The sequence below is a fragment of the Drosophila hydei genome, unplaced genomic scaffold (assembly GCF_003285905.1).
Source record: "Drosophila hydei strain 15085-1641.00,03,60 unplaced genomic scaffold, DhydRS2 tig00008119-arrow-pilon, whole genome shotgun sequence".
NCBI classification, from domain to species: Eukaryota; Metazoa; Arthropoda; class Insecta; order Diptera; family Drosophilidae; genus Drosophila; species Drosophila hydei.
In genome coordinates this window covers 8,606,339-8,628,192 of record NW_022045830.1, presented here as the reverse complement: position 1 = coordinate 8,628,192, position 21,854 = coordinate 8,606,339, and the positions used below count along the sequence as shown (strand labels likewise).

At 45.3% G+C, this 21,854-nt stretch overlaps 2 protein-coding genes across 2 annotated transcripts; both read right to left on the bottom strand.

The window, feature by feature from the left end:
• Positions 1–484: 484 nt before the first annotated feature.
• LOC111603562 lies at positions 485–21,178 on the bottom strand. The gene is given in 12 exon segments (XM_023321202.2): positions 485–1,828; positions 1,885–2,093; positions 2,165–2,278; positions 2,342–2,511; positions 2,584–2,754; positions 2,817–2,907; positions 2,976–3,089; positions 3,206–3,272; positions 4,016–4,091; positions 13,197–16,666; positions 16,975–18,622; positions 20,902–21,178. Coding segments are annotated over 11 exon segments (6,051 nt in total). The 5' UTR covers positions 18,413–18,622; positions 20,902–21,178; the 3' UTR covers positions 485–1,697.
• LOC111603561 (myb-like protein AA) lies at positions 7,988–11,513 on the bottom strand. The gene is made up of 2 exons (XM_023321201.2): positions 10,496–11,513; positions 7,988–8,809 (listed from the first exon to the last, which is right to left on the bottom strand). Exons 1-2 carry the CDS (start codon positions 10,816–10,818, stop codon positions 8,158–8,160), a joined length of 975 nt encoding a protein of 324 aa, XP_023176969.2. The 5' UTR covers positions 10,819–11,513; the 3' UTR covers positions 7,988–8,157.
• Positions 21,179–21,854: the final 676 nt, after the last annotated feature.

Here is a 21,854-nt window from a genome sequence, read left to right as displayed (position 1 = left end):
AAAGAATTTGTAATCCAAGTTATAATTTTGTTCTGCAGCCAACTTTGAACAGCACCAAAGAATGTGGTATAAGCCATATATATATATATAAATATAAATATAAATATATATATATATATATATATATATATAGATATTTTCAATTTACAGTTGCTGTTAAGCATGCGGAAGTCAGCTTTAAGTTTCTGTGACTGAAATCGTTATCAGCTCGTTTACGTTTCTGTGCGCCTGGAAATTCAGATGAGTTTTTATAAAAATCTCGTGACCCCTGCGAGCAAACATCGTGTTCGATGACGCAGAGAATGGGGATTATATTAGTTACATATAGAGGCTGATCAGCCACTCATATCAGCTAATATTTTGCAGTTCGCGATAGTCCAAGAAAATATGTATTCGTGATAAGAGAATTTTGTAATGAATAAAATCCAAGAAAATATTTTTTAAAATTTATTTCACTTTAAATAACTTGACAATAATAGTTGTGTTTTTTTTTGTAGATCTTATATGCTGGTTGATCGGGTTAATTAATTGCAAATAATGTAATTTAAAATTAATATTTATGTAATATTAAACTAACTCACAATCATTTGAATTAAGTATGTTAAGTATATGTAACTATATACTTGCATTCCCCCACTTTCTAGTGTTTTTTTTTTTCATTCTTCATATAAATATATATAAATGTGTGTGTGTGTGTGTGTTTGTGTATGTGTATGTGTATGTGTATGTGTATGTGTATTGGTATTGTTTGGGTGTACTTTGACGGAAAAATAACTGAACAAACAGCGCCGATTCTACACATTAAACATAACCTAAGAAAAAATGACTGGCTGCTAAGTAATTTATACAAAGAATTAAGCAGCGTTTGCTTTTTTGTTGCTTGTTGGACCCTCTGGGGCGAGGTGTCATACGAATAGATCTTTACATATGATATTGGCATACACATATAAATATATATATGTGGGGTTAGCTATGGACCTAAGTGTGTGTATTGGCTTGCATTAGCTTGCAACTCACGCACTCGAAAAATAATAGATTAATTACAGATTAGAAGCAAGTCCATGGCAATTGACAGCTTGCGCATGGATCTGCATTTCAACTAGCGCTTTATCGATTGATTTCTTATATAGTACATTTACATTTGTAGTTTAATTTTCTTTAAGCAATGCAGTCGTGTTGGGGGAGGTCTCTTTTTCTATCTCAAGTTAAGAGCGTGCACATTTATGTGTGCATTTACATTTAGGTATTTGGGTTTGGCGGCGTCGGTATCGGGCTAGGAGGACGCACTATCAATATATTATGCACGATTTGGTTATCATTACAAAACAAAACACGATTGGCGGCTGGGATGAGACAATGCACAGGATCAAATCGAGCAGAGCGTGCAGCATGTACACAATATTTACTTAACAATTGGGTTATTTTTTTGTGTAGAAATTGCCTTCTATACAAGTCAAGTTACAAAATTTCTAAATAAGACTTTAGAACTTAAATTAGGGTTCGCCATTAGTATATTAATATTATTGTAGTTGTAATTGTTATTGTTGCTGCTGTTTGTCTGCTGCTCAATCATGTGTTGCATTACGTTGATTGAAGACTCTTCTCACTGTGTGTGTACGCATGTTTGTAGTTGTGTATGTTGAATAACGTTGATGTCGTCGTCGCTGTTGTCAACAATAACCAAATCGCTGTAATTCTCATCTGGACAGACTGTGAGAGCGCTCGCGGCTGCTACTGCCGGACGAGAGTGGCTGCTTGTTGGCGCCCGCTTCGCCGACCCGCTGATGCGGTGGTAACCTATCAAAGAACGGATGTCGCAAAGCCTCACCTGCGCAAATTGAGAATTAGATCTGTAATCAAATTTATATGTGTAGATTGACTTACCTAACGTGATACGCGACGAGGGCTCGTATTCCAGCATCCTCTTAATCAAGCTGAACAGCTCGCAGTGGTCCTCGGTATAGCTCAGTTGACAGAGGCACAGGGGCTTGCAATGATCGCGCACATAACGTCCCGCGCTGGACTTCTCATCCCAATCTAACTTACCATGATAGAAGTACTTTGTTTTGGTTTTGCTGTAAAGAGTGTGATTGCTAAACGTTAAACGATTTCGATGAAGAGTACTGCGCCTTGGGAGAAAAAAGCATGAGCTGCATTGTATTACCGTGCCATGCGATATGGAATTTGTCCCAAGATGTGCTCCATCATGGCAAGATGCTCGCGGTTGTCATGCGTCTGGAATAGCGTAATACCCAAATATAGCTCAAACAGAATGCAACTGAAAGCAAATTTCGAGAAATTAGACGAATGTTTTCATAGTAAAGCTAAGTTTTTAACTCACCCGATAGACCAAACATCGCAAGGCTGTGACCAACCAAGCTCCAATATCACCTCCGGCGCACGATAATGGCGCGTCGAGACAATTGTGCTATGATGCTCATGATCGAAGGTGGCCGAACCAAAATCAATCAGACGCACGTCTGTGTTCTTGACGCGACGCACTTCCCGATTCTTTTGGAGAGAAGAGAGTAAGGCGTGAAATACAACTATAAATACATATAATTTAGCCAGTTTAATACATACAGCTTTATGATTATAATGAGACGTGTAATCCGAATCGACAAACAGTATATTCTCCGGCTTGAGATCTGTGTGCGTTAAACGATTGTCGTGCAGAAACTTAACGGAGTAGCATAATTGATAGGCCATGTGACGCACTTGGTCCAGAGAATATGGCTCGTAGTTGTTCTCGCGCTGCAATCAGAACAGGAAATGAGTTACGGGTCACCAACCGAGAAGGCTCTCAAAATACAGACCAAAAAATCGAAAACACTAAGTCCCAGCATTTCAAAAACTATGCACATGTGTCCATGATAGTCAAACCAGTCAACCATTTTCACGCACAGACTGTAATGGGATTAACGAATATTTATTCAATATTTTCTTTACATATATAAACATATATAAAAACTTACTGTTCACCATGCGGATCTTTTTGTGCAATCTTCTCCAAGGCATTGATCTCCAGTTTGGCTGCCTCGCGATATTTTTCAACATTCTTGATGATCTTCAAGGCCATGCAAAAATCACTGTGAATCAAATGTGAATTTGCGTACAATTATATTATTATTTCAATATATATATATGTGTGTGCGTGTGTGTGGGTGTTTGTGTATTCATTTTTTTGGTATTTCAGTGCACTTACCGTTCCATGTCTTTGACCTTGACCACACGTCCGAAAGTACCCTCGCCCAGTGTGGCCATGATCTTATCTGAAATGTGGCAAAAGGAGGCGCATTGTAGTAAATGTTGTCAAGTCAATAACAGCGACTATAATTGTTAATTGTTTACGCTAAAATCTAAACCTGTAACTGGGCATCTTTCGGATTTAAGCAAAAATACCACAAAATATGCTCGAGCTGCTGCTTTGAACAATTTGTATACGGAAAAGTTTTCAGTTTCAATATTATTTCATTAATTATGCGCTGAAAGTTCAGGAAATTTACAAGTCTATGTGACTGTGTGTGCGTGTGTGTGTGTGTGTGTGTGTGTGTGTGTGTGAGTGTGAGAGACTCCAATTTAATTATGACCGGTAAAAGTAAAAAATTTTGTATAGTTTAATTGCAGTTGAACTTGAAATTTAAGGGTTTTTCTCTTTGTTTCTTGCTTTCAGAAAATTATGGCGAAAATTGTGTGAAAATTTTGTCTTTTAATTTTGTTTTATATATTTGTTTCTTTCTGTGTTTTAGCGCTTTTTTAAACGTGCCTTTGAGGCGGCGGCGCACGCGATGTGATGCGACGCGACGAGACGATTTTGTCGAAATATAATTAAGAAATAATAAAGAAAACTTGGATAGTTGAAAACTGTACGAGTTACGAGTAGAAGAATTATTGTGCGCAGTTGGCAGTTGGCAGTTTTTGCTCATTGTCTTTGAAATCAAAAAATTGGAAAGTTTGTGGTAAACTCTAAACATAAACATATGGAAAAATTAAAAACGAAAAAATTGTCACGAACATCTGTGATGGAGAATGTCTCCGTTGTGGTATATTAAGTGACCATCAGCATCATCTTGAATGACGGGCTTTGCTGTCTGTTATTGGAGAGGGCGAGCATTCGACGAGTGGTTGGTGGTGTCGGTGGTGGTGTTGTTGTTGTTGTTGTTGGCGATGGCGCGTTGATGGTGCGATTGCAAGGTGCATTGATCCGTTGATTCAGAAGGGGCAAAACGACGACGATGAGGACGACGACGACGACGACGACGACGGCGAATATTAAGCGAGATATGTTTGAGCGCATTTGGTAGTGGGTTGCGAGACGTTGTTGTAGCAGGGGGCGTGGTTGTTGTAGTTGTAGTCGATGGCAGTTATACAGACGAATACATAAGGTGCGTGTGTGGTTAGAGTATGTAATTTGAAATAGAGAGAAAAAGAAACAAAAAAAGAAAGAGAAAAAAGAAAAAAAAGAGACATTTTGTTTGTGGACCGCCAGCATCATCCAGATATCCCGTCAGTCAGCAGATGATGGTCATTATATCAATTTCGAATCCAGCCAGATGATCCCGATCCGATCCCACGTTGGCACCACAGCACAAATCCAGTTTTCCAAATTTTTATCATTTCACCAATTCACAATTAATCCGCAGAGTACAGACAATCCATAAACCAACCATTTACATCAATTCATCATCATCATCATCAAGTTGTTTGTACATCAACCCATCATCATCATCATCATTGTGATTTTCATCATCATATTCAGAAAAAACACGAGAAAAATACGTTTCGTTTGTTCGATAAGAAAATTAGTTCGGACAAATTTTTTTTTGTTTTGAGATTTTGTGTTTTACGTAAATGGTTAAATTTTTTTTTTTTGTAAATATAAAACATACAACAAATATGATTTAACATTTTTGTATATATATACACATAGATATGCATGTATACACATATGTAAATACGGGGCAGTAAAAATATTAAGAACAAAAATAAAACGAACCATAAAACGCATGGGCAAAAACAAATTGCATTCGCTTACGGCTATAAATTGTTGTCTTTTCAAATATTTAGCTAAACGTTTGACTATTACTTTTTAATTACTTTTAGATATAAATATATATTCAAATCTTTTGTGTTTGGTAAAAGAAAAATTAAGCATTTTCAATAAATATTTCATATATGAAAAAAATAGATTTCGATCAAGTTTTCTTACATGCAGTGAGAGAGAGAGAGAGAGAACGCTGAACAAACGGCTGTTAGTTAACATGGCGCGCGCTGTTAGTTAGCAGTACTGTAAAGTGTGGAGTGAGTTGCGGGTGGCGGTAGGCGGTGGGCGTTTGGCAGAAAGCTCAAGCTGCATAGAAAAATGCATCGAGTGGCTTACAAAGGTCGAGAGTGTCTTTGGAATGCGTGACCTATGGAACAGCGCCGACGACGTGGCGCTCTTTGACAGCAGATACTGATCGTGCTGATGCTGATAGTGCGACGCGGACGACGACGGCGCCTGCTGGTAGGGATCCAGTTGCGGCCGCTGGTGCAGCGAACTGCCCAACGCATTCGAACGCCGCCCACTGATGCCGTAGCCCTCATGCAGATAGCTCGAGCCGCTGCTGGGCTTGTAGCGTTCAAACTCGCTCAGCACAGCAGCTGTGCGGGAGCCGGCGCCTTGATAGCGCTGCTGCTGCTGGCGACGGGTGTCCGCTGCTGCGAAGCGAGCCCCAATGCCGCCGAAGGCCAGCGCACCGGAACTAGAGGAGTGCAGGATATTGCTGGGCTTATACTTGGACAGGTCGTTGTCGTTGTTGTTGTTGTTGCGATCTGAGTGAAGCAGAAAACGACTTTTGTTGTTGGCGCTGCTGCTGCTGCTGCCACTGCCGCTGGCTGTCGCTGCCGTGTCGTGCAGAGAGAGGTTAGAGAGAGCAGAAGGGATGGTGTTGGTGGTTGTGGATGAGTTCGTGTTGTTGGTCTTGTTATTATTGGTCATTGTTGTTGTTGTTGTGGTTGTTGATGACGGAACTGTGGCACCATTGACAGAGTTGGTGGGTGTTTTGGCCTTGTCTGTGGTGCTTTTCGTTTTCTGTGCTGTGTCAGCTGTGTTGGTTAGTTGGACACCAGTTGAACAGTCTGTCTCGGTAACGTCCTCATCAGAGCTACTCTCTGACGAGCATGAGCTGCTTGAATCACTATCATCGTTAGTTACTTTTTTGCTGCGCGACTTTTTCTTGGGTGCTTCTTCCGTTGTTGTTGCCGCAGACGATGATGCTGCTGCTGCTGCTGCTGTTGCCGCTGCAGCTGCTGCTTCCTTGGCTGCTTGCTTTTCCATTGCCTCGGCTTGTGCCACAGCTGCTGCTGCTGCTGCGGCTGCTTCAGTCTTCTTAGTCTCTGCGGCTGTTTCTTCCATGCGCTTGACGCGCTCTTTAAGCTCACGTCGCCTGCGCATGCGCTCCTCAAACTTCTTGGTCTCCAGGAACTGATTGTCTTCGCGCAGCAGCATCAGAATGGCCGCATTATCCTCCGAGGATCGATCATCGGCTAGAATCTCACGATCCTCGGCTGTTAGCTCAGGCTGAGCAGCCGGCTCCCTGCGGCGATTGGCAAACCGGCTGCGAGAGCTCGCAGCGTAATCATCTGCATGTTTGCTGTCAGGCCGATCAGCTGACGGCAGCTCGGTCTTCGGTCCATAAGCGCGCGACAGGCGACCCGAGGTGAGCGCAACGTCCTCCTCTCCACCTCGCCGCCCATATCGACCTGTTGAGTAGCCTGTGGCGCCGCCAGCTCGTAGCGCTTCATGATAGTCCTGCGGCTGGTAGCGACTGTGGCCATAGTCCACCGGATAGTTCTCGTCCAGCAGCCGATTGCCACTGGTCAGGTAGCCACTATCACTGGAGTCGGCCATGTAGCGCTGTCGTTGAGCGCGCGTTCTGTAGGGTGTGCGCTCCTTGCGATCGCCGGCATTAAAGGAGCTCGATGACAGCTTCCCCTTGGCCAGCTGATGCGAGGTAGCGCTGCGCAACAGTCCACTGGAATAGCCACCATAGTCGTCCGGTTCTAGCGTCTTGTCGCGATCCTCCTCGTGACGGCGTCGCCCAGCCGCAGTGCGCTCCAAAATGTCCGAATATTTATTCTCCAGCCGCGAAACGGCCGACAATGTGGGCGTCTTGTCTTTGTCCAAGTGCAGATCGCGACGCTGTGCGTCCCAAGAAGAGAAACCAGTCAAATTGGGGAGGAGTTCATAATGTATAAGGAAAGTGCTTTCAAGCAGCGCTCGTGTGAAGCCAATGGAAACGACTGCGCGACGTAAACGCAGACGTTCACGCTCTGTCTGAGCTAAACGCAGGTAGACCTAGACCTAGCACTCGCTATACGCAGACCCATCTAAGTGGCCTTTTCGGCAATGGCTAATAACAGTGTTTGGGCCACTTAATTTCACATCATTTCACTCGCATTTCAAGCGTCTATCCAGCAGCTTTCTCTAACGCTTCGAGAAGGCGGACCGGGGAGTTGGGGGCTGCTGTCTATGTTATTTAGAACGCCTAGCGAAAATCTAAACAAAATATCCACGGCACGCCGACCTTCAGAGTTTATATATATATTTATACCCAAATGCCAGAATCGTGAAATTGTGAATAGCTTTTTATACATTTAATGCCAGCCAGAGAGCTGAGAGCCGAAAGAGACATGGGAGACAGACACAGGAGCGGGGCGAGGAGCCGGAGAGGCATGGACATTTGCTTGGAATCGAAAATAAACGCACACGGCAAGTAGGAAGATATAGAGAAGCATATAGAAGCGCTATAAAACAGTTCGTGTGGGCACACTAAATATACGTATTCCTCTACATATATATATATATATATATTTGTGTCTATCTGAGAGCACAATCAGCGCAGATACATATTAGTTATGTACACCTGCCATATATATAATATACGTATTAATATCTATTAAAATATTATGTGGCAATAGGTGGCCAGTGCAGTCTTTGAGGATGCAATCTCCTTCCACCTCCAACCCGCCTTGTTCAAGCTCTGACAGAATTGGGACAGCGACTTGACTTTGCTGTGACTCACGATGACAGGTGAAAATGGGCCAACTAAGTTCCAAGTGTTTTCCAAAGCGTAAAAAACTAGACAGAAAGCAAGCAAATGCTCTGACCGTGAGTCACGGGATGATTTTGGTTCTGATCAAATAACACGCGCTACGCTCTCCATTGGCATTCACACGGCGGCACGCTCTTATCATACTAACATCGTCCAGGTCACGCCTTAAGCCGGTGCCCAATCCTCGTATAGCGGGCTTATAGTTATAGCTACTGCCCACGGGACTCAGATGGGTGCGCAGCCGGTCGAGCGCATTGGCCGTCGTTGAGCTCTTCTGATAGCGACCCATGAGAGCGTTGCTGCTGCTGCCGCTGGTGGAGCTAATCGGATGATAGCCGAGGCCACCGCCGGCATAGTAACGTCTATGACGATCGCTCATGGCGTTCTGTTCCCGTTCCCTATCCCTATCTCGTTCTTTATCCCGTTCCCGTTCCCGTTCCCGTTCGCGTTCACGTTCCCCTTCCGGGCGTCTACGACCGCTCGTAGATTTTTCCGAGCTGCGGCGACGTTTCTGTTTTGTGAGATTGCCTTTGTCTTTGTCTTTGTTGTTGTTGTTTTTGTTGTTCCTATTATTACTGTTGTTGTTATTGTTATTGAAGCTTTCATTCGTTGGGGTCTTAGAGCTACTGCGTCTGTTTTCGTTGCTTTCCTTACTGTTGTTGCTGTTGTTATTGCTGCTGCTGTTGGTGTTATCCTCGGGTATGGCCGCTGCACTATAAAAGCCCAAAACAAAACAAGAATTGCTAATGACGCACTTAAAGCTTTCCCTTTTTTCAATTTGGTGTCGATTTTGTGTTGTATATTTTTGGTATTTTGGTATTTTCCACGCGCCTGAATCGCGACGAACGCGCGTTGCCACGACACGGACCAAATAATAACTGAGAAAAGCTGAAATTCGTCGATCGAAATTCATGCGACGGACGCGCCGTGGATGTATAGGAAAAATATGGGGAAAATACACCGCGCGTCTACCAAAAAATATTGAGGAATCGTTTTTATTTTTGTGAAAAAGTGTGAAAATATTGCGCATTGCCCAGCAGCCGGAGCAGCTGTGCGAGCCAAAAACAAAGAGAATGCAAGAGAGATAGAGAGCGAGAGAGGACGGGTGAGAGTGAGAGAGTGAGCGTGTGCATGAGTGGGTGGATAGATGACTTGTTCTGTTGCCTGCTTCTAAAGAAAATGCATTTAATTACGGCTGAACTGATCGCAGAGCTGTAACATTTCCGGCTTTTTGCGAAACAAGGAAACGATCGAAAGTCTTGCGGAGGAAAAGCCTTGAACTCGCATCAACAAAAAGAAAAAAAAAGATTAAAGCTGCGACGACAAAACAATTACGTTTTATGTGTATTCCAAATGCGCGTAATAAAAATAAATTAGTGAAGAGTAAATGCATTAAAAGCACACAGACCGCATAAGAGCGTGAGCGCGAGAGAGCGAAAGACAAATACAATGGCGTCAATCTCTCAGGCTAGAAAAGAACAAGAGTAGGAAGAACTGCGAAGAGTTGCCAGACAGGCGAGAATCATACAAACAGCCAGAAAGAGAGAAAGAGAGAGAGAGAGAGAGGGTTCGCCGCAATAGCGAACTTGAAAGCTGTGAGGCTAAAAGCTTTTCGAATTTCCTTGCATTTTGAAAATTGAAACTTTTGAATTAAAACTTTTAATTAGCTAGCTATTAATCAAAAATATGTAAACTTAAGTACATACTGTGCGTATATACTTGAGGTTTATGAGGTCTACTACTTCTAGTATAGATGTCATTGGGCTAGTTAAACGGCCTAGAAACCACTAAAAACTGTCATTTGTACGCAATTCATGTTGTTAGATGTATGATTATTCTTATGTAAATGATTGCAGTTCAATTGAATGTCTTAACAGCACAAACTTTACAGTGAACTCTCAATCGTTCGCTTTCTTTGTGTTGCTTGCTATTGTCAGTCTGAAATTGAATCAAATTCTCGACAATTTTCCACAATCAATTTTCACACTTTAGCACACACACACCCACACCCATAAAGGGGGAGTTCAAGACGATTTACAACGCACCCGACACGATGTTTACATAATTGGCCTCTTAATGCTAAAGAGTAGAACGCGTCAAGAAACGAAGCAGCGCGCTGCTGCGCTGCAACTAACTGCAGCTAACGGCAATGGGGCAAATTGCATACTTAAATTAACGTTGAAAAAAAAAGATCAACCAAAAATAACAAACAAAAAGAAATCAAATGAAAATAAAATAAATGATGAGAGCTGCGACGCGTCTGGCAACATTTTGACCGAGTTTTTGTTGTTTGACGAAAAAAAAATCACCGCAAAATTAAAAATAATTTATACGTATGTATGTGTGTGTGTGCGTGTGTGTATGTAGCTCTTTCGCTTCATTTCTTTTGCATCGATTACCGATTGCGGTGCTGCTGCTGCTGCTGCTGTTGTTGGTGTTGCTGCTGCTGCTGTTTGTTATCAGGTCGTTCGCTCGGATTGCGTCGAAAGCGCTGCAGCAAACTGTTGCAGCTTTCAGAGAGCAGTTGCGTTACGCTCGCTGCCGTTGCGCTGCGCATGTAGCGTCGCTGTTGACGCGGCTGCGCTGCCGCTGCCGCTGCCTCAGTCGGCGTCGCCGCCTCCATATCAGCTGTTTTCTTGCTACTGCTGTCTGCGGCATTCACAGCATTTGGCAAAGTCTTTTCGCTTTTTTCCCGATGAAAACGACTTAAAAACGTAGCCATTTTCTTTTCGCGCGTGGGCTTCTTCTACTCTTCTTCTTATTCGCTCTGACGAAAATCCGATAATATTAATAATATGCGTGAATATCCACATGTGAGTGAGGGGGAAAAGAACTGACTGGAAATCGGGTTGGCAAGTTAAGACTCTTCCTCTGAATGAATTGTACTAAAAGTTTTCGATTTCTGTTGTCCGTTTTCGTGCTATGACTAGACTTGTCTTTGGCATTTACTCGACGGGGCGAGCATTTGCATTGTACTGTATGCATATATATAAGTTAAGTATAGTATAATAGAATATACGTATTTACAATATAAAGAGCGTATTTTCATGTGTTGTTAGAATAATTGAAATTGTACGATATTTGGCAGCTATTCGACAGAAATAGACACACAACAGAAGCAGCGACAATTTCAAGAGCGATTCCGATTCCAAATTTAATTTCCACTCTCGAATTTCGATCTATTTATTTATTTTGGTTTATTGCAAATTTTTGTCCTGTTTTACAATTTACATGCACTTTCAGCCATTCGAATTTTTGCGCGTTTCCTCGACTATTATTTTGTATTTTTCAATTTTCCCAAGCAGCGCGTCTTGGCGTTTTCAAGAAGAAATAGCAAAAAACAATCCGAAATCAGCGCAACATTTACGAAAGCGCACGCCACAAATACTAATTATAAAAATTGAAAAATATCGCTACGACGACAGCGCCAAAGTAGCTGCCGAGTATGTGCTCAGGGCGGAACATAGAACACGCTCCGTTTCGATCTCTGAACCGGGCGTTCGCGCTTGTGGCCACTGCGGGAGAGCTGCTGCTGCTGATGCTGCTACTGCCAGTGCTACCTCCTCTGCCGCTGTGGCTGCACAGCCGCCAGTTTCTATTATTGTTTGGCTAGGTAGCAAATAAAAAAAAAAAAAAAACTAACCACAAGCAGACGCCAAAGCAAACGTCAATTGGCTCAAAACCGCATGGGAATACTCTAGCCAAAACTTGGGATAGTATATAGAACGAAGGTCTACAACTAAAAAGTACAAACAAAAAACATTTTCTCAATACAATTGTTAGAATATTGTGCTAAGCATATCTGAATGAACTATTAAATTTATAAATCAATGAGCTCTATAATTAATAGTATTAAAAGTTATAGAACAAACTTTTGAGAAGAATTTTGGAATTGCTCAGAATTAATTAAGTGAAAATCTTAATGAAATTTTAACAAAGATTTCAGGTTCAAATAATATTTTCCGGTATTCAAAACTCTCTTCTAAAAAAACATTTTAAAATGATCTATAACAGACTTTCCATTACTTTTGGATTGCAACTCTTTCGAAAGTCAAGTTTGTATCAAGTTTGGATTAAGCATTGATTTTTGTTTACTAAATCTTGTTGGCTAGTGTAATATATTATTACTGGAGCATGTCTCTGTCAAACCCACTTTCTATCTAATATATTTGATAAGCTATTGCGATTTATTCCACTATCTATCGCATATCTCTTCGCCCATTTCGAGCATAAAAAGCCAACTAAAAGAGAAAATTCCTGTCACAGCTAAGCATTAGGGTAATCAGTCTTCGTTGCGTCTCTATGACCCGACGCTACAACAGTTCAGAGAGGAAGAGCATGCAGCGGCAAGCATGTTTTATGTCTGCCTCTGCCCCATTGTTGGTGGCTGTTACATACTTTAGAGGCAGGCATTTCGTTGGTCGACTCGTGCGAGTTTTGTTTCACATATTTAAATTATAAATAGAAGTTTAGCAATATTTAAACAAAATACGAACATTAGATTATTATAGTTTTGTTTTTCGTTTGGAAAATTAAAAGAGAATCAATCTTAAGTGTTGCCCGTTAAATATTTTTTTTATTGCACTAAATAAACAACATAAATTAAGTGTGTTGCTATTTTTAGCGAACCACAAAATTGACATTGAATTTCGGTTCTATTTTGCTATATTTTTTTTGTTGATTGTGCAACGTTGTCGCCCGTTCGAGGCAAGTGCAAGAGTCTGATGCGAAAGGCCGCAGAAGCGCATCTGCGACAAGGCGACCAAAGAGTGGGCAAGGTGCAGTGAGCGGGGGCAAGTTTCGCACAGGAAGTGCGCGTCACAATCGACAACTTGTGTTCTTGGCCATCCCCACACACAGCCCCAGCAGAGAGCGCGAGGAGGTAACGAGGTAAGCAAAGAGCAAGCGGTTGGCCTCTTTGGAGCACGATGAGTCAGTGCTCTATTTTGGGAGGCTGAGCGCTGCCACGCCGAGCGTTTGTTTGTTATGCTGTGTTAGTTTGGTAGCAAGAGGCATGGACACATGTGCAACATATAACAGTAACAAAAAAATACAAGACACAAAACAATAACAAAAGAAATAGTTGGGCAACGAATCTACCTCGATGAAATGCTGGCCCAGAACGGACTTGGACATTTCATTTTGCTGCTGCTGCTGCTGTTGTTGTTGTTGTTGTTGTTGTTGTTGTTTTGTATGGCTGAATATGACAGAATTGCTTTGTTGTATTGGCTGCTGCTGCTGCTGCTGTAGATGGTGCGGTTGCTGCGCTGCCTGTGGTTGCATGCCCGTCGATGCTGCCGGCAGCGGTGCATAAAACAATTGCGTATTTGTATTTGGATCGTATTGAAGCGCAGCACCGCCAGCAACGCCACCACCGACGCCAGACGTGCCAACGGAAGCGTTCAGAAACTGCGTATGCGGATGTGGTTGAGGCTGGGGCTGGGGCTGGGGCTGCACCTGGTACTTTACCGGGTGCAGCAATTGGCTCTGACTGGGTTTGAGATACGCATACGGATCGAAGGTCTGCAGTGGTTTACGCTCGTGTTGCTGCTGCTGCTGCTGTTGTTGCTGCTGCTGCTTGGGCAGATTGTAATAGTTGCGACTCATCATGCCGTATCCATAATTATTATGAGGCTGCATCAGGCTGGGTCGCTGTGCAGCACTGAACGATGCCGAGTGGGTCAGCGGTGCAGCGCCTGTCCGTGGATAAGCAGGCTTCGCATTATTGCTCAGCGCCTGATAGCTGCTGCCATACATCTGCGGGGCCATGCCCAATGGCGGCTGCTGCTGCGTTTGCGGCTGCCCGAATTTGTTCTCCTTGTTGGTGTTCTTTTGCATGAACATGGCCAAGCCGGAGCTGGACTTGGGCGCCTGCTTGGCCACGTGCGAGGAGGAATAAGATTGCTGCAGCTTGTGAGGCTGATGTTGCTGCTGCTGAAAGGGATCGCTGCTGCCATTCATGACTGAGCAGGCGAATGAGTTCCAGTTTAAAAATGGACGCTTTTGTTGTGGATAATGTTGCTGCTGCTGCTGCTGTTGCTGCGGCTGTTGTTGCTGCTGCTGATGCTGCTGCTGCTGCAGTAGACGCTGATAGCCCATCGGCAGCTGCGACGTGGAGTTCGATTTGCCTATGGGATATGCCATCCTCTGCTGCTGCTGCTGCATTAGCGGCTTCTGCGGATCGTACAGCTGCACTGGCACGGGTATTTGCGACTCGCTGGCAATTTTGCTGGCGCTGTTGCTGTTGCTGTTGATGTTGCTGCTGCCGCTCTCCTCTTTGTGTTCAGCTGTCAGCGATTGTGACATAATTGCATTGTTGTTATTGCTCTTTAGCTTTAGCATGTCATTTAGACATTTCTCTAGCTTGTTGTCGACGTCTTTTTGACGCTTTGTCGCCGCTGATGACGTTGCCGTCGATGCTGTCGCTGCTGATGCTGCTGTTGGCGCTGTAGCCGTTGCTGTTGTTGCTGCTTGATCTAAGTTGGCATTGTGCTCAACTGTTGAGGGTATGTGAAAGGATGAGGTGAACTTTGAGAGCTGCGGCAGATGCGTCGTGCAGCAGTTGGTCACAGTGAAGCTGCTGCTGCTGACGGTGCTGTTGCTCTTCTCCGACTTACGCTCCAGCGACGCACTCGTCTCATTCGATGCCTCCGCGATCGGCGTGGCAAGCGATGCTGCAGCAGCTGTCGCAGCTTGTTTGCCTGGTTCTGTGGGTCGGCGAAACAGCGCGGCGGCACAACGTGGCGACGGCACACAAGAGCTGCTGTTGCTTTTGAGCACGCCAGCATTTGGCTTCTGCTGTTGTTGCTTCACTGTGGGCGGCTCCTTGCGCGACTGCGTTGTCCCCGTTGTCGCTGTTGTTGCTGCGGCTGCGGCTGCGGCTGCTGCCGGGGTGCTCACCAATATCGCCGAGTTGGATGTGCTGCGACTGAGCGACGGCAGATGCCTCATGTAGCAGGGGATGTGCGTGCGACTGGAGCTGCGCAGCAGCGGAGCTGGCGCTGCAATGCCGGAAACATGCGTCATAGAGACGCTCTTGTTAAGCTGCTGAGCAGCTGGCAGCGGCTGCTGTTGCTGCTTGACGGGCACGCGAGTGGTGAAAGGCGTAGTCGTAGTCGTCGTCGTCGTCGACGTGGGCGACTGCTCATTGCATACGATGAGCTTGTAGAGATCGTCTTTGGTCACGGCCTGTCTGACCTTCAGATCCAAGTGCGACAACGAGGCGTTCTTCTGTAGGCGATGGCTGTGTGGCTGCTGTTGCTGCTGCGCCGGCTGCTGCTTTTGCAGCTCCTTCTGCGCAGCCTCAGCGACCGTTGGATCAAATATGGCCAGCTTCTTGGCCGTCTTGGCATCCACTTTGAAGGGCTGCCCAGCATCGCCCAGCTGTGCACCGCAAATCTTCTCATAGTTCCAAAACGTGCGCTTCGGCGTCTGCCGCTTCTGCGAACTGCACAGATTCTCGCTCCAGAAATCGTTCATCAGCTGCTTGTTGAGCGAGAGATTCGAGTCGGTCTGCGGTCCGTTCTTGGACGCTTCCTGTGGACGCAGTGGCCCGGAGCTGGGCGCGCCCAAGGGCATGTTGGAGCTGGATATGCTGCGCTGTAGCTTGGGCTGCTCATTAGCATTGGGCTGGGCGAAAATCGATGGATAGGCTAAGCGAGGTGCCCGGCCGGAGGTCAGATTGTTGGCAAAATTAATCGACGAGGATTTTGAGAGGCCGCTGGGAGCGCATGGTAATGCCGTTTTGGCCGCCACAGATTGATGCGAGTTGGACTTGGTGAGCGGCTGCTGTTGCTGTTGGCGCTTGAGCCGATCATAGAGATCCTCGCACTCCTGGAACTCCTTATGCAGCTTCCGATCCAGCTCGCTGTAGTCGGGCAGACTCTTCAAATATTTGTTCATCATTTCGATCTCAGCATCATAAAAATTGGCATCCAGCTTGGCGCTGCTGGTGGCCGCAGCTGACTTCTCCTCGAGCTGCTGCTGCTGCTGCAGCAGCTTATCCAAGTCGATCTCGCCTGGAATCTTGCCTTGACTTGTGCTCGCCTTTTGCTTGGGTGCTCGACACGGCACCGGAGGCGGCGGAGGCGACGATGAGGGCGAGCTGCAGGATGACAGCGATATGCTTGACGCTGGACTACTGGCTATGGTGGCCATGGGACGTGCAGGTGTTGTGATGGCACCTGTGGCCGCATTGTACGCCATGGTATGGTGTTTACGCGGCAGCGGCGGCGTTGATTTCGGACTGGCCGGCAGAAGCGGTCGATTCTTCCGCAGCGCCAGCGGCGATGAGATGGGCGAGCGCACCGCACACTTGGTCTCTGGCAAACTGGACGAGAGCACCGACGCGAACTGCGGCGAGACGACCTGAAAGAACTGCTGACCGCTCGCGGGCGGCGGTGTTGGCTTTTGCATGATGCACGGCGACGACGATGACGACACGAATGCCTCTTCACTGGGCTTCAATGCGTTGACGTTGGGGCATGCAACGGCGACAAGCGGAGGCTGTGCCTCCAACTCGGTTGATTTAACGGCGACGGCTTTGCCTGCATCTTGACTCATTTAAATAACTGAAGAAACGCTCGCGAATTACTAAAAGGAATTTATTCATGTGAACTAGTTCCAAGCTATCGGCTTGCACCAGTTCATATTGAAAGCTCACTAATATTGATACAGTTCAGTGTGTGTGTGTGTGTGTGTGTGTGCGTGTGTGTACATGGTAATCGATAAACATATCGATAGCAGCAGCAATATCGAGGCAAATTCAAACACATTTCGATACAGAGAGACACGTGGGAAAGAAGGGGGCAGCGAGAAGAAGAGACACCCACTGACACTAGACGCAGAACTGGACAACAGATCACCAGACAGACAGAACCAACCTGCAGATACTGCTCCGGTATCTTACTGTTCTTCGGCACAATTATCTTTTTGATTATTATAATCTTATCGCCCTCGATTTTCGTTATGGTCACAGGCACCCCGGGCTGTGGTCGTTGCGGCTTGGCCATTAGCGCCGGCCGGTTGACAGTGCGCACCACCTGTGGCCCGGTCAGAATACCGCCCGGCGATGGCTTCACCGCTGGCGGTGCTGGCTTAGGCTTTGGCTTTGCCGCCGGCTTGTATTCCTTGTTGTCGCTGCGCACAATTGAGAGATGGTAGAGAGGCTTGTCATCGTCCAGCACGCTCTTTTGTGGTGCCGTCTTCTTTTCCACTTTGCGCAGCACCACGCCCAGCATGGGCGAGTCCTTGGGCTTAATGGTTATCGAACCGCTTGGAGCTGTCACCCGCTTGAGGCATACACCCAAATTGGCGCCCACTGGCGGTGGTGTCTTGGTGCGATGCACCATTTTGCCGCTGGGTATATCACGATAGCCATCTTCCTGGCCGCCCGGACGTGGTGCATCCGTTGCTAGCGATAGCTCAGGATTGGTATGCAGCATCGGTTCGGGCGCCACCAACGGCGAAGGTCCCGGAAAAAGTGTAGTTAAGCTGCTACGGCGACGACTCATGTTTGGCACCGACACCGTCTTGGAGATCGGAAACTTGGGCGGAGCCGCCAGCTCCGCTGCCGGATCGCTGCTCATGGCACTGGCCGTGCTGCCACGACGACTGCCACTGGCACACGCCGAGTCCATGCTGCTGATGCTGGAGCTGTGCAGCCGGTCGGGTGCTGCGCTTCGCTCATGGTTACGCGCTGCTGGCGATGTGCTGCGCTCTCGGCTGCGATTGTGGGAGCGTGCCGCGCGAGCTGCCCGCTGCTTGCGCAGCATCTCAATAGAGTCGGCCAGGTGCGAATTGCTCTTGGTGGGCGAGGACTCGCCAGAGTTGCCACTGCCCTCGACTGCGTTCAGCAAATGCATTTCCATAGCATCATCCAAGATGTTGGGCAGTGAAATGATGCGATCACGCGGCGCCTCAATGGACGGCAGAACGCCCTTTGGCGATGGACTAGGCGTGGCGTCCGATTGCCTCTGTCGTTCTACTTCCCGACGCTCCTCTTGCTCCCGGGCACGAAGTAGCTGCTGTTCAGCTTCAAGAGCGGCACGTGCGCGTGCCTGAGCCACCACCTCAGCGGCCAGATTCGCCTGTTCCTCAACCAAGGCTCGCGCCTTGGCCTCGGCTTGAGCACGAGCCTGTGCCTCAGCCTCGGCGGCAGCAGCAGCACGCATATTGGCCAGCTCCGTGGCCGTCATTTGTTTAATGCTCAGGCGACGTTCCGAATTGATAATCAACTGGATCTGACCACTGCCGTCCGGTTGGGCAGTCAAATCCGGGCAGCTGAGTCCGATCAATTCGCTTAGTTCGATGGACATCGCGGCTGCCAGTTATCGCGATATATATGTATATATATGCGTATATATGTATACTGATATATATTTATATGATTGGAGCGATCTATCTGAATCTGTTATCTAACTTTTCACTGGGGTCTCTATCCTAATGTGAATTGCGTTAGGTTCGACTTGCTCGACGCGACTCGCGACTTTGCTGGCGTTTGCAATAAAGAAACCTGTTCGATAGCCCTGTGAAGATTGAAGATCGGTCGATACATTTCTTGGGTTTGGTGGAACGGTGGGTCTGGGGGTATAGGTTCTACGCTCAATGTCAATGCCTCATTGGCATTTTGGCAAATGCAATTAGTCGTTTAGTTTCGATTTGACTTATTAATTGTTTAGCAACTTGCCAACAACAACAACAGCAACAGCAACAGCAACAACGGCAACTACAAACAAATCGAAAAGGAAAAACAATTTTCCTTCACCCTGCACATTGGCGCTCGATGTGAGTTGTGCTTGTAGCAAATATATATTTTATATGTAATTGTTGTCTATACCTGAATCAGTGGCACATTTGCTGGGCCACTCGACATTCGACAAATCACACAGATATATATATATATATATATCAGTATATACATATCGTAAACAGCAATGAGCTCATTGATCGAGGCGCCGTTTTTCAAACCAAAGCAAAACACATATCAGCCTGCCAATTCCTGGCTAACGACAAACCCCCCATAAAGTCTATACCTTGCCCTATATATAGGTGCTCATGTATAATCAGCGCGTCGTGTAGAGAGGAGAGCCGCTGGAGCACGAGCGCATCCCAATGGGGCGACTACATATGCCCAATCGACTGACGGCCCTGCCTGTCTGTAATATATGTATGAAAGTACATCTATCTGTCTATATAAATGTGTATATATATATATATATATTGTATATAGATCTCGTTTAGCTAGTTGCCGCTGCCAGAGTGTGCTCTCTGTTCAAAATCTGTTTTTATTTTTAACAAAAAATAGAAAGACGACAACGCACGTAAATTGGCGCAGTAGTTGTAGTGTATAATACATGATATATATATGAATATATATATATATATATATATATATATATATATATATATATATGTATATAAATATATATATATAGCTGTGCATGTGTGTGCGCGTGGTACAGTATTACCTCTTGCAATCAGCTATGTAAACAGTTGGTTTTTAATGCCAATTTTTTAACAACAAAAACTGTTTATTTACAATGCCTTTAATGTTTATCCCGAATTCGAATTAATTTATACATTTTTTAAGCTTTAACTTTTCAAATATATGTTTTAAGAATTTACTAAATTTTTATGAAGTTCACTGCACGAGCATTTACTGTTGCACCTTTGCAAATCTCTGCTTGTCAAGTGTAAATATCACACACACACAGAGAGAGGGAGAGAGGACGTTTGAGTATATTGTAAAATAGGAAGAGTCTTTGCCTCCATATAGCTTGGGCTCTTTTTCTTATATGGGCAATATGTGCTGTGCTTGGACTTTTTGCTATGTTTTTGTGGAAATAAACGAGCGTACCAAAAATAAAACCAAACATTACAAAAATAACTTCAAGTAAATTGCTTGGCGGAAGAAGAAGATGCAGCAGCATCATAGATCAACATGATGGAACTGCCCCGGCTAGCTGTTGATGAATAATCCCTGTTGATCTCAGATGCATATATACTATATATATGTACGCATATAAATCTGGTATATATACATTTTAACGAGAGTGTGTGCGTGTGTGCTCCATTTGTGTAAGTTGTCTTGTTGTTGTTGTTGTTGCTGGCATTGTGTTTGTTAGTTTTAAGTTTTTGTTTTGATTTGGTTGGCCGCCGCGCTGCACTCTGCCTCTTCTTCTGCTAAGCGAAAGGCGTCTCCTTCAGGCCAGATAAAGTGCAAATTCGAGGCCTCAATTTGTCAATTTGTCAATTTTACAGCTGTGCAACTCGATTATTATTCAACCAAGCGCATGGCACATTAAAGACCCATTCGGGCGACAATTTACGCAAGTACTTTTTAATACATGTTTTTTATCTAATGTTTTATTTTTGCGGCTCTTTTGTAGTTGTTCTTGCTGCTGCTGCTTCGATTTTATTTTTAAAGCACTTAAATTTGTTCAAGTTTCTGTGTCTTTTTTATTTAGTTTCTTGGGCTGCCTGATTATGTCACGCTCTATGCTTAAAAAATGCTCTTTATAATTGTTTTTTAATGCCTTTTTGTTGTTGTCGTCGTATGCAGTTGCCCAAGTTCCTTTAATCTCAGGGGCAAATGCGTTTCGTTTGGACAAATATGAAGTAATCGCTAAACATGTCTTTCAAAGATTTTCCTCTACACCCAACGCACACACACACACGCACACACATACACACAACACACACGTAAAATTATAAACAAATTCGCGACAGTTAGTGAGCTGGAGTGAGATAGAGGTAGGCAGCAAGAGTGTGAGAGAACGAGAGAGACGCGTGTAGAAACACGTACCGTTACACGTTAGCCAAAGGCCTCGGACGTACGTTAGCCGAGAACGATACACAACCGACAAACGAAGATTTGAATCTGTTTCTGTTTCTGTTTCGGTTTCAGAATTGGAAAATGCTCAAACGAAAAGCATGCCGAGCATTGTGGATTTTCCGTTTACTGTTGGTGTGTGGTATATTTTTAATTTACCCCAATGGCGGCCCCCAAGGCGAAAACGGTTTTTGAGCAAATGGCAAAGCACAGGCGCTAGGAGGAGCAGCTGCGCGCGCACTCGATCAGCTGTCTAGCAAGAGAGAGTGAGAGAGAGTGACTGAGTGTGAGAGCGTGTGTGTGTGTAGGAGAGCAAGCTGTGTAGGGGGCAAAGCATGCACTGAGAGTGAGTGAGTGAGTGTTTGCTCTGATTCTGCTGTTCGCTCACTCACTAAATAGTCGTCGGTGTGATCGACAAAGTACTCATCGAGAATCCAACTATCGCCGGTATAGCGATCCACGGGCATATCGCACAGTGCAGCCAAATCGAACAGATTACGTTGCCTCTTCAGTAGCTGACAACGGCTGACCAGAGCCCTAGACTCCCCATTGTTCCCACTGTCCCCATTGCTGTTGCCATTTAAAGTTGGCGCCGTTGTCGACGTCGTCGCCTTCTGGGCATATTGCTGCCGCTTGTATTGCTGCTCCAAGTGCCGAAAGTACTGAATCTTGACGAACTTCTTTGATGCGACAGTCGACAAATGCTCTGCTCTGCTCTGTGCTCGTCCGCTCAATTGCCGTTGACTGACTGGCCACTGCCCGCCCCACCCAACGAGTGTTAATGTCAAATGATCAATTGAACGAAAATAACGAGGACAGGCCCGCGGCAGAGCAATTAATTCAACAGATTATCATCAACCCGCACCATAGGGCAGACTCACTCTCTCTCAGCTAGAGACATACATATACATATATCTATATATATT

Excerpts from the sequence above, each read along its gene's own strand:
- LOC111603561 (XM_023321201.2), bottom strand. The coding sequence starts at position 10,818 with ATGGCTACGTTTTTAAGTCGTTTTCATCGGGAAAAAAGCGAAAAGACT. Across the intron at positions 8,810-10,495 it reads CAGCAGCAGCACCGCAATCG|TGCAGCGGCCATACCCGAGG; the intron begins GTAATCGATGCA and ends GGGCTTTTATAG.